Below are 12469 nucleotides of genomic sequence, written 5' to 3' on the forward strand. Positions count from 1 at the left end.
TTCCGAAAGTCGGGGGTCAGGTCCCGGATTCAGGCTCTGCGTCAGATGAATGAGAGTGCCGCGGACGGCGTCAGCTATGACGGACAGTCCGCGTACGACGTGGCGGACATGCTGAAGCAGTATTTCCGAGATCTGCCCGAGCCGCTGATGACAAACAAGCTCTCGGAAACCTTCCTGCAGATCTACCAGTGTAAGTCTGTCTTGATCTTGAGGTTGTGGCGTTGGGAAAGCAAACCCGTCCCCTGTGCTTGTGGCCTCCTTTCCTGACAGCCTTTGGACGAGAGGACTGGTGACCTGAGAAGTGCACATCAGTTTCGGGACCAGCAGTTGGCGTAATGGCTGTGTTGCTGGACTCCTACGTAGTCGACCACGGTTCGCATCCCGGACCCGGTGGCTTAAAACTCACGCCGGGCGCGTGTGCGTGCGCACCCAAGATCCCGAGAGGAGAATGGAGGAGAAGGGATTGTGGCGTGGCCATCCCCCCTGGGGGGTGATTTCCTGCTTTCTATCTGGCTGTCTCTCTCTGTGTTTGTGAGACAGGTGTCTGTGTACTTCTTGAATAATGTGAAGATTAATTTCCTTACCCTCTGTTTCTAATTGCTCCGTGAATTGTGCACTCTTGCACTCTGGTCCAGCCTGTTCTTTCACCTGTTTCTAGCACAGTGTTATCTGGGAGGCAGAGAGAGCGGGTCTCGCGCTTTCTCTCTGCCCTGTCTACAGGAATTGCTGCTGCCCCTCTCTAGCAGGGCTGCTGTATTTAACGTCTCACAAGTGTCTGTGTGTTTTATCTTGCTATACATAGAATAAATCATCTTTTGCTGTTATTCCTCTCGGTCTCTGCCAGCAATACTTAAGAAAACAATACCCATGCCCTTCTTTCTCACTTTTAAGTAAAGCAGAGAGCAAACCGCGGTCTAAATTCATAATCGAGACCGAGACTGGCTTTTACAGCCTCGTATTTTCCTTGGCTCGTGTGCTGGTGCGGCAGTGCAGTCCGAAAGCCACTTCTCTTCCTGCCGAATCGTCTTCTGAAGTGGCACATGGGGCGTTACTTTATGAGAAATGGAGCTGGTCTGGACTGTTTCATTATTTGTTTCATCCTTCCATATTTGACACAAACGCAGCTCACATTTTCCCCACCGAGGTATGTGTTGTGTGCTGTATCCATGGCGCTGTGCCGTCGGCCTGGCGTCTCGCGCTGGCTGCAGTGACCTGCTTTTTCCACCATGTGCTTTCTCAGAGGTTCTCCTCGTAAAGGGGACCTGTAGGTTGAGGTCAGCATTTTTGACGCGCAGCTCATTTTATGGATGTACCTCATAGTTTTTCAGTTTCTCCATTTATTATGACTACTTTTTATGCCAGAGGGAACACACAGGAGACAGACAGATGGACGGAAAGCAGCCAGAAGGGCCCCGTTGCAGCAGTCATTTCCTCCCAGTTCTCCACCCTGTAGGGTCCCCAGCACGAGCTGCCACCTGGCATGTTCTTTAAGTCACTGAGGCTGAAACTCAGACTGGCCAACCGTGGGAGACGCGCCTTCCTTTGCTCAGCGCCGAGCAGTGGCGCCGTGGGACCAGCCCTCGAGACAGAGAACGTAGGGCACTCTCAGCCATGGGGAGTGGCCACACCGCGATCCCTTCTCCTCTGTGTCTCCCTTGGGGATTTCGAGGCACACACACAGCAAGATCCGGGACTTGATGCACACAGTCAGCCATGTGGGATTTGGCCTCCTTCACCACCACACCACTGGCCGGCCCTATATGCATTCTTATTTATAATAATCTGTTGGTATGCTTTCCAAACCTTAAGAAATTACTATTTAGGGACCAGCAGTTGGCATAATGGCTATGTTGCTGGACTCCCATGTAGTTGACTACGGTTTGAGTCCCAGACCCAGTAGCTTAAACTCACCCCAGGCACATGTGCGTGCGTGCCCAAGATTCCAAGAGGAGAATGGAAGAGAAGGGATTGTGGCGTGGCCAATCCCCCCTGGAGGGTGATTTCTCACTTTCTGTCTCTCTGTCTCTGTCTGTCTTTCTGGTGAGTGCACAATCCTATAGCAAAAACCTCTCAAAAAAACCAAAAATTACTACTTAAATATGTCTCTTGTTTAAGCTGACAGTATTAGCAATTTACTTTTTTCATTCCGAGAATGAGCAAACTGGTTAGAATTACGAAGGTCCGGAGATACTGGACATTTTGTCATCAAGGCTAAAAGATCTCGGTTCTCAGCCTGTTGGACATATCTCAGACAAGATTTTCCTTTCCTTTTTCCCCCATAATATATTGATTTATATTTTATACGTTCAACCACTGCACATCGTTACGGCCTGTAAAAAGAATTCCCCAGAGGGGAACCAGCAGTTAGCGTAATGGCTATGTCGCTGGACTCCCATGTAGTCGACCGCGGTTCGCATCTCGGACCCGGTGGCTTAGAACTCACGCCGGGCGCGTGTGCGTGCGTGCCCAAGATCCCGAGAGGGGAATGGAGGAGAAGGGATTGCGGTGTGACCATTCCCCCTGGGGGGTGATTTCTCGCTTTCTGTCTCTCTGTCTCTCTCTGTCTGTCTGGCAAGCGCACGTGCCCTATAGCAAAAACCTCTCAAAAAAAAAAAATGAATTCCCCAGCGTGAGTCCCCTGTATTCGTGTACAGGCACAGGGATTCCGGGGAAACAGAGTGAAAGATTATGTGCACACTGATTTCAGTAATGGAGACTCGTAACGAGAGATGTTTGAGAAGTGCCTAGAAAACTGAAAGAGCAGGCATTGGCCGGAGCCGCACTCGGGTGGGTGTAGGAGCGGCCGCACTGTGGGGTCTCAGTGTCTAAACCCCGGAGCAGGAGTGTTGGCGGGCAGTGACGCCATGGCCACCTAGTTCCCGCGTCTGCCCCTCCGTGCACCGTGAGTGCTGGTTCGGTCCCGAGCTGCGGTACTCGCGGCTGCTGTCCACTTTGGGACATTTCCTTGCGCACACACAGAAAATCTCCAGGCTGACAGGGAAATGGCCTTGTCGTGCAGATGTGCCCAAGGAGCAGCGCCTGCAGGCGATCAAGGCTGCCATCATGCTGCTGCCCGACGAGAACCGAGAGGTGCTCCAGACGCTGCTCTACTTCCTGAGCGACGTCACGGCAGCCGTCAAAGAGAACCAGATGACGCCGACCAACCTGGCCGTGTGTCTGGCGCCATCCCTCTTCCACCTCAACACCCTGAAGAGAGAGAACTCCTCTCCGAGGTACAGGGACGGGGTGGGGGGGGCCTCGGGCCTATGCTGTTTTTGTGGGTTCCTGCCTGAGCCAAGCAAAACTTAGTTTACCTGCCTCCCTTCACACCCCATGTGCCTCCCCAGCCACAGGGGTGTGGCACGTCCTACCGTCCGAGGACAGCCAGGTTTGAGAGAGGAGCGCTTTGGGCTGCGTTTGCCATAGCGAGCGCCTACGCCGATGCTCCCAGAGCCTCCGAGGCAGGCCTAGCAGTTCCACGGTGCTTCTCTGCCAGCAAACGCCCTATCTATTTAATGGCCTCCACTGCCTAGGCCTCACGTGGGCAACCAAGCAGACTTCTGGGCTGCACCCGAGGTGGAACGTGGCTGCCAGGCCTGCAAGAACCAAGGAGCGTGTGGCGCCTCACGGTCGCCTCTGTTCGGGATTTGGCCGAGCCCACCGTGCACAGTCCCTGCCTGGAACACGTGTCCAGGATGGAAGTGGCCCCAGGGAAGTCAGGAGTCTGAAAATGATGAAGGCTGGGGCGTGGCAGGCACAGGGCTGCACCCCTCCCTTCACCGCCTCGGTGCACCCTCACACCCCCACGCGAGGTGACTGTCCCTCAGCCGGCGCGCATACGAGGAGAGCGGAGCTCGGGGAAGGTGGGTTCGGTCAGCAACCTTCAGGTCCCCCAGGGAGGACTGGCAGAGCCAACTGGAGCTTCTCGATATCAGAGCTTGGCACTGACGCCAGTATTCACATACAGACCTCCTGTTGGCGCAGGCCGGGAAGTCAGCACTCAGCCCCGAGTGCTGCATCCACCCGGCCGGCCCTTGTCCTGAGCGCTAAGAGGACTTGGAAAGCATCCCGTAGCTAAAGGCAGGGCCTAGTCACAGTAGCTGAAGTCAGTTTGCTGTTGAAAGCTGTGCAGTGCTTTCTCGTCCTTTTAACTAGTGCTGAAGTGTCCCCTGGGTAGCGATCCTGTGAGGGAGACAGGCAGGAGTGGGGACTCCCCTGCCCCGCCCCAGTGCTCCCACCCAGCCCTGCAGGAGCAGCCTTCATCCTCACGCGCTGCCCTGCGCTGACCTACTGGGAGGAGAACCTGCCGCACAGAATGGCTTACACAACCCGGATTTCACCAAGAACGAGTCTCTTTAATGTTTTTAAATCTCTGAGAAATTCTGGTGACCAAGATAAAAGCTCCTTTGAGCCACTTCACAAATAGGCTCCAGGGAAATGCCTTTTTTCCCCTCCTTAATAGTACATTGATTGGAATTATATAAATATTTGACTCTCTCCCTCCTTTATTTCTCCTACTTAGGGTAATGCAAAGAAAACAAAGTTTGGGCAAACCGGATCAGAAAGATTTAAACGAAAACCTAGCTGCCACTCAGGGGCTGGCCCACATGATTGCTGAATGCAAGAAGCTCTTCCAGGTGAGGAGTTGGTCCCATGAAGAGGGGCAGAGTCTCGGGCCTCATACGTGTTCACATGTTGCCCAAAGATGGCCTCCACAGTAGGAGACCGGACACGTAACCCGAGAACGTCCTACCTCAACGTATTACGCTGTAGACGCTCCTCAGAGTTAATAGTGTTAATGAGGTTGCCTCCCTCCACCCCCTTTACCCAGAAAAGCAAGAAAGTAAAAAGTTATCCGGAGCTAAGCTTCTGGGCCTGAGAGGCCTGCTGTGACCAGCCCAGGCCTGTTTTAGTCCCTTCCCCTCTTACCCAGCTTTCCGAAGAGCACCCGGGTGAGGGTATGGTTTTCAGGTTCACTTATGAATGTGAAGGTGATCTGTTTGTGTCCGCATGGCTACCACGAGGTTCCACGGTCCTTACCGTGGCGTCGGTGGGGACAGAGACCGGCCTGCCTCGCTCTGAAGACCCCACCCACTGTTCCAGTCCTGCCATGTCCACTGTCGGGCTCTGAGGATGACCCCGGTGGACCCACCTCCTTTGTCTCTCACAGGTTCCTGAGGAAATGAGCCGGTGTCGGAATTCCTACACAGAGCAGGAGCTGAAGCCCCTCTCTCTGGAAGCACTGGGACGCCTAAGCAAGGGCGAGTCTGCTGACTACCAGCACTTCCTCCAGGACTGTGTAGACGGCTTGTTTAAGGAGGTCAAGGAGAAGTTTAAAGGCTGGGTCAGCTATTCCACTTCTGAGCAGGCCGAGCTGTCCTACAAGAAGGTGAGGCTTTGGGCCTGTAGCCTGGTGGTTAAGGGAGTTGATCCCACATGGCTGACGGTGGTTCAAATCCTGGCCCCAGCAGCTCGAAAGTCACACTGGGCCTGTCTGTGTGCACGTGGGCTCAAAACCCTGACAGAACAGAGAAATGGAGAAGGGATTGCAGCATGATCCCACCCCGTTCGAGGGTGCTTTCTCCCTCTTTCTCTGGGGAGGGCAAGCACTCTACAGCCAGTGCACACACCCTCTGGCAAGTAAAAGAGAAAGAAAAAGAAGGTCTGTCTTCCTGCTGCTAGCCCGTTGAATTCCGTGGTCAGGACGCGAGTTTGTCAGAGCTGCACGACTGTTGCCAACTGAAAGTCTGGGGCCTCTGTGCCCAAACCCTTCCTTATGGAGCTGGACAGATAGGTGATTCAGATTCCCCGACGAGGAGTGGAAACCAGTCAAGTGAGGGGCAGAACTCATCTGAGACGCACGAGAGCGTTTCCAGCCACGTCTGGCGAAATGCTTGCATTCCATAGAGTCACACCGGCGTTCTCTGGAATGTTTGACTGACGGTGCCGGCTTTAGGGCGTTTTATTTATTTGTTTTTCTTTTTGAGTTGTTTTTGTTTTTTAGGGTTTTGCCTGAGGGCATGTGCACTAGTCAGGGAGAAACAGAGACAGAGAGCGGGACAGTGAGAAGTCAGCCCCCCCCCCGGGAGGATGGCCACACTAAGATCTTTCTCCCTCCGTTGTTCTCGGGATTTTGAGCGTGCACACACACATGTCTGGTGTGACTGTCAAGCGGGCAGGCTCAGGACTTGAACTGCAGTTGGCTATGTGGGAGTCCAGGGCTTTAGCCACCACTCCACCTGCTGGCCTCGCTTTGTGGCATCTCATAGTGTGCTTGGATTTCTTTCTGTTCTTCAGTCAGAATCCCCTCGCACTCTCCGCTGTTCTTCGTCACGCGACTTGTAGCCTTTACTGAGCGAGCAGTGCTTAAGGGAGAATGCAGCTCGTTAGGACCGAAAGCGCCTTGAGGACAGAGGCATGTTGGAGGGCCCAAGCGCTTTGTTGATAGTGTATCACCTTAAAGGAACGGCCGGCCAGGGGAGTAGTGCTGGGGCAGCCGGGCCTCACATGGCCGACCCTGCGGTTCTGGGTCTGGTGGCGGGCAACCTGCTGGGCACGTGCATGCTCAAAATCCTGCAGAGAGAATGGAGGAGAAGGAACTGTGGTATGGCATCCCCCCGGCGGGCGTCTTCTCATTTTCCCTCTCTCTAGCTCTCTGGTGAGCCCACACATCCTATTTAAAAATAAAGAAATGAAACAGTGAGCAGTCTAGCTGGCATCTAGGCTCCTGGGCAGAAATGAGTGACCTTCCGTTGCATTCAGAACCCTGAGATGGGTTCCAGAAAAACAGCCGTCATCATTTCAGCCGGAGTGAACACTGTTTTGTTTGCTCTCTGGCTCGTTCTGCTGATGTCCTGGATCACGTCTGGCCTCTGAGTCTAGACCTGTGTCTCGATTTGCCCTCAGTCTCAGTGCGGGTGGATTGTCTTAGCGCTCAACAGTGCATGTGCTTTTCAGGTGAGCGAAGGACCCCCTCTGAGGCTCTGGAGGTCGACCATCGAAGTCCCTGCCATGCCGGAGGAGATCTTAAAGCGCCTGCTTAAAGAGCAGCACCTCTGGGACGTGGACCTGCTGGATTCCAAAGTGATCGAAATCCTGGACAGCCAAACTGAAATTTACCAGTATGTCCAGAACAGCATGGCGCCCCACCCTGCGCGCGACTACGTGGTTCTGAGGTGAGCGCCCCCAGGCGGATGCTCGGGAGGATGACTCGGTGTCATCTACCTCTATTTCTCTGACGTAGAAAGGGGAAATGGCGTGAAGCAGAAGGGACACCGCCAGAAAAGCGGCACGTCCTGTCAGCCATACCAGACACGTCCACGTCCGTCCCAGCAGGCAGTGGGAACGCTTGGAGCTCTTTGGGAACTGAGCTCACATTCGGATGAATATGCTCATTGGTAGCAGATTTTTGCCCCTTTTAGGATAGATTTTCTTGTTAGCAACAGTGAGTGCATAAGCCAGGAAATAACATGTGGGTCCCAGGGGAGATGCGGTTAAGGCTGATTTATATGTAATTCCTAAGTCCTCTGCAGATAGCATTCACAGAGGAATTCCAAAAATCTTTGAGGAAATGGCACATCGTTAGTCCAGAGCGTTTCAGACCGAGCCGTGCGCCTTTGGACATCACGTTTTGCGATGTCTGTGAAACAGGAAACTGGTTCCAGCCCCGGTTCCACATAGCCCGTTCCCAGCAGGGCTCGGTAGAGTTGTCATTCAGGTCCCAGACCTGCTTCGGCCAGGGTGTCCCTTAGCCCGTCCCCTCAGCTGCCTCCCTGGGAGGGAAGCACCCTGTCAACGTAGCCTCCAGGAGACCCCATCGTTCCCTCTGGTTTTGTCTCTACAGAACATGGCGGACGAATTTACCCAAGGGAGCCTGTGCCCTTCTGCTCACCTCAGTGGATCACGACCGGGCGCCTGTGGTGGGTGTGAGGGTGAACGTGCTCTTGTCCAGGTATTTGATCGAACCCTGTGGGTCAGGAAGGTCGAAGCTCACCTACATGTGCAGAGCTGATTTAAGGTAGGTCCCAACTCCCCACGTTTGACATGGTGAGTGTCATGAAGATTGAGACTTTTTGTCTCATCGACGTCATTATGGGGCCAGTAGGTGCGTGGTGGTTAAGGTTCTGAATTCTCAACTGGGGTTCGAGTCCTGGACCCAGTGTCTTGAAAATCACACTGGACACGTGTGTGTGCATGCCCCAAATCCTGAGAGACACTGGAGGAGAAGGATTATGGCAGGGCCTTTCTCCTGGGAGGGGAGGCGATTTCCCATTTGCCTTCTGTCTGTCTGTCTGTCTCTCTCTCTGGAATGCATATGCATCCTATGGCAAAATAAATAAATAAATAAGCAAACAAATAAATGAATAAAGAAAGAAAGAAAAGAAAAATAAACCAAAAAGAAAAAAGAAAAACTCAGCGTCATCGAGGGCCAGCAGGTGGCAGGGCGATTAAGGCACTGGGCCCGGTAGCTTCGCAGCTGGGATCCCAACCCTGTGGCTTGAAAAATCACGCTGGAAGGACCAGCAGATGGCATAATGGTCACATCTCTGCACTCCCACTTAATCACGGTTCGAGCCCCGGACCTGGTGGCTTAAAGCTCACATCAGGCTCACATACATGTGTGTCCAAAACCCCGAGGAGAGAATGGAGGAGAAGGGATTGTGGCGTAGCCATTACCCGGGGGAGGGGGGGTGAGTGATTTTTCTTTCTTGTCTCTCTGTCTCTCTCCAGCAAGCACATACACCCCATGACAAAAAAATCTCTCTCAAAAAAAAAAAGAAAAGTCCCACTGGACACATGTATGTGTGTGCCCAAAATCCTGAGAGCAGACTGGAAGAGAAGGGATTGTGATGGCCACCCCCCAGGGGTCATTTTCCATTTTCCCTGTTGTGTTTCTCTCTAGCAAACACACATTCCCTATGACGACAATAAAAACTAAAAAGACAACACATCGCTGAGTCTTGGTTAGTTCATGGAGAATGGTACTTAAAAGAAATACAACTGTCATGTCTCATGGTCTTTAGGACACACGCTCTAGTGAGGATTCTTTTTTTGGGGGGGGAGAGGTTTTTGCTATGGGGCGCGTGCGTTCGCCAGACAGAGAGACAGAAAGCGAGAAATCACCCCCCAGGGGGGATGAACACACCGCAATCCCTTCTCCTCCATTCTCCTCTCAGGATCTTGGGTACACACACACATGCTCCCGGCGTGAGTTCTAAGCCACCGGGTCCGGGACGCGAACTGCGGTCAACTACGTGGGAGGCCAGCGACATAGCCATTGCGCTAACTGCTGGTCCCTGGTATGGATTCTTCAGGAAAGGCGAAACCACAGCAATATGAATGTGATGGTTCCGCCATGAACTTAAAGCCATGGGAGATGATGGACTGTGAGTTTGAACGAGTAAGCAGGTGTTTCTCATTTGTACTCAACGGGGTTTGAATATGACTGGGCCTGTCTACCTGATGCCGTAAACGAACATGTATACAGATCAGAACATGGGCCGTATGGTGACGTGGTGGTCAACACCATACTCTGAGGCAGACCCACGTTGGAAAGTTCTGGTTCGGGTCCAGAGGCCTCCCTGAGTAAGTGAGGCACCTGCTTGCCCATCATCTCCGCCTGGCGGGAGCCCAACGCTAACCAGGGCATCGTGACCCTATCGGGAATTCTGTCCCTCTCATTCTCTATTGCTCTCTCTCACAGAAGGAATTAATTACCTTTTTTTAAAAGGTTTTTATTTTAAAAAGGAGATAAGGAAAATGAAATTGACCAAAAACGTGAGCTTCTAACAGTTTTTCCAGAGTGGCTCTGGGGTTAAATAAATCCTCTTTTGAAATCTTCACATCTCAGGTGTTCTTCAAGTATGCATGTGACCTTCGTGTCACACATGCCAAAGCTTTTCCCGAAGGTTTAACTCCACGTCTGTGCTCATCGTGTCCTTGAAAGACTGCCGGTCCCCAGTGTGTAATAGATGTCGCAGGGGATTACCTGGATAAAAAGAATCACCTTTATTTCCATGTGTTGCTTCTCAGGAAATAGAAGAGTGTCGTCTTGAGTAGATAATCCCTCCGCCTTCTCTCTGTTTCAGAGGCCACATGCCGGAGTGGTACACAAAGTCGTTTGGACATCTGTGTGCAGCGGAAGTTGTGAAAATCCGAGACTCCTTCAGTCATCAGCATTCTGAATGCAGAGACTCGAAGTCCAGGTGACTGCTGAAGCAGACCCTCCGGGTCCACCGGCTGGTTGTGCATTTCCTCACCTGGCCAGTTCTTGGAAGAATGGGTCCTTTCCTCCATCTGCAATGGAACAAGTTGGGGTGTAGAAATTGACTGTAGTGATTTGATACATTTTTAAAGCTGCTTCCTGTTTGTTTAAGGTCTATGTTGTAGACCTTGACTGGAATATGTAGGACTGTGCAAAAAAAAATGTATTCTTTTTCAAGTTGCTTCTGAGAAGCAAAGCTCCTTACATACGTTTCAGGAGAGAGTGAAGATACTTCGTGCTCTTGCGACCGCGGTGTAGGTGTGCCTACATCATTTTCTTGCAGCGTGCTAAGGACGGGTGTATCCACTGGAATAGTTGGTACTCTGGCATGTTTCCTCACTGAGATGAGCAGAGAAAGGTTTGCACAGAGGAGTGTGAGTGTGTGTCTGTTGCTGATTGAATGGCATAGGTGGAGAAGTTGGAACGCAGTGTCTGGCACACTGAGAGCCTCCAGGAAGGATATCGATGCTCGGGTTTAGTTTAACCTGGAATATCTGACTACCCAGGGGTCCATCCAGAAGGGGCACCTGACACCCTGCTCCACTGATTGTATTTCTCCAAGTAATTAGGCATATCCCTTTTCTACCAACCTCTTCATCGTAAAAGTAATTGTAATAGATTGAGTCTGTTACCAGTTTCAAGTGCAGTTTGTTTTAGACCTGACCGCAGTGAGCAGTTTTGTGATTTTAACCAATAAGGACTAGTTCCGAGATGAAATTGCCTCCCCATCCTGCCCTCACTGGCTCCAAGCACAGGCTTGTGTTTTTGGGGGGTTTGTTTTATTTTTCAAAGTTGAGATGTGAAAACTGAACACGCTAATATTTACTCCTGAGTCGGGCATCAAAGTGTTTTACCTGTTAAAATGCTTTACATTTTTGTGTTTATAACAGAGACGTCTTTAAGGCACTGTGTGTGGGTACATAGGAAACTCTGGGTATCCCAAGAAAGTCCCTGTGAAGGGAACCTAGCCACAGAGGCGTTTTGACCAGGGGTGGGTGGGGAGCTGTTGCTATTAACAGCATTCCTGAAACTGCACATATTTAGTCATTGGGTTTGTCCTATCAGCAAATAGGTATTTTGGGTTTTACAACTTTTCGTTTTTTCTCCCACCTTTTTCTTTTCCTTGAAATCTGTTTTACTGGTAATGGAAAAATAGTCATTGTAGTAAAACAAACAAATAAAAACCGGCACAGGTTTTTGGGAAGGGTGGTCTTTATACAGGTTTTACTGTAATGGCGAAGAGTAAATCGAGAGACAGTATTAGTAAATTTGTTTTGTGTGGATCCCAAGTGAATAGTGTGTGTGAGAGCTGTCAGAAGGATTTTTATTCTGTTATAAGATAATGTAGTTACCATTGTCAGTGTTAGTTCAGAGGTTCTTTGAAGAAGTTGGGGGGGGGGTCAAATTAGAGTTTTCAATGTTGAGTATTTTGGATATCAGTGTTCCACATGGAGATAGAGTTGTATATTCCATTTTGATGGCTTCCAGGTTTGTAAGGTTGTGTGTTTTATATGCCAGTCTATTAAGAAACATGTACACACGTCCACTGTGCTTTTGAACATAGATAAAGCATGAGAAAGAGTATTATTTAAAATATACTTGTATTTATACCTCAGATATTCTTTTGGGTTTTGTACCTCAACCTCCCCTGCCCCCTGTTGTAAATACACTTTACCTGAATACAGTCTAAGTGAAAAAAAAATAAATAAATAAAAGAGGTTTATAACTTGCTCTATATCTGTACAGAATATAATCAGTAAGTGCACTATTAAATGTTTAACATGAGGGAAAGGTCTGGCCTGCTTTCTTTCCTACTGCATTCTCACTCCCACCCTTAAGCCCACAGCTTGCCAAGTGTGGCATTCTCGCACGAACGCTAACATCAGAAGATAGCTTTGCTGAAGGAAGTGTCGCACTGCAGATCATTCCAAGGCCAAACTGCAACTGAGCCACTCACTCACAAACAGGAAGCCCTGGCGAAGGGTCAGGAAGCACCGCGCTTCTCTCCAAACAAAGTCAGTTAGGAAGCCATGCTGAAAAGGCTAGAATGAGCAGTAGTAACAGGAAGAAGTCAGGGTCGCCGAGTAACTCCACAGAAGGTCTCCTTCCCACCGTCGAGCTCCCATGCCGCAAGGATTCCTTGTGTATTTGCCAAGAGAAGATTCCAAGGGATATGAACATTGCCCAGAGCTACGCTCAAGTACT

General features: G+C 50.9%; 1 protein-coding gene across 1 annotated transcript in view; it reads left to right on the forward strand.

Annotated features, from left to right (window-relative positions):
- Window positions 1-12049, forward strand: part of DLC1 (DLC1 Rho GTPase activating protein) — a 55731-nt gene extending 43682 nt beyond the window's left edge. The window contains exons 8-14 of the mRNA XM_006158983.3: window positions 1-190; window positions 3020-3233; window positions 4523-4637; window positions 5171-5389; window positions 6958-7175; window positions 7844-8017; window positions 10089-12049. The exon at window positions 1-190 is cut by the window's left edge and continues 4 nt beyond it. Of these exons, the coding sequence (XP_006159045.1) occupies window positions 1-190; window positions 3020-3233; window positions 4523-4637; window positions 5171-5389; window positions 6958-7175; window positions 7844-8017; window positions 10089-10209 (1251 nt within the window). The 3' untranslated portion in view covers window positions 10210-12049. The remainder of the gene's footprint in view (window positions 191-3019; window positions 3234-4522; window positions 4638-5170; window positions 5390-6957; window positions 7176-7843; window positions 8018-10088) is intronic.
- The last annotated feature ends 420 nt before the right edge of the window (window positions 12050-12469 follow it).

Source organism: Tupaia chinensis, unplaced genomic scaffold, assembly GCF_000334495.1.
Source record: "Tupaia chinensis unplaced genomic scaffold, TupChi_1.0 Scaffold000619_1, whole genome shotgun sequence".
Classification (NCBI taxonomy): Eukaryota; Metazoa; Chordata; class Mammalia; order Scandentia; family Tupaiidae; genus Tupaia; species Tupaia belangeri.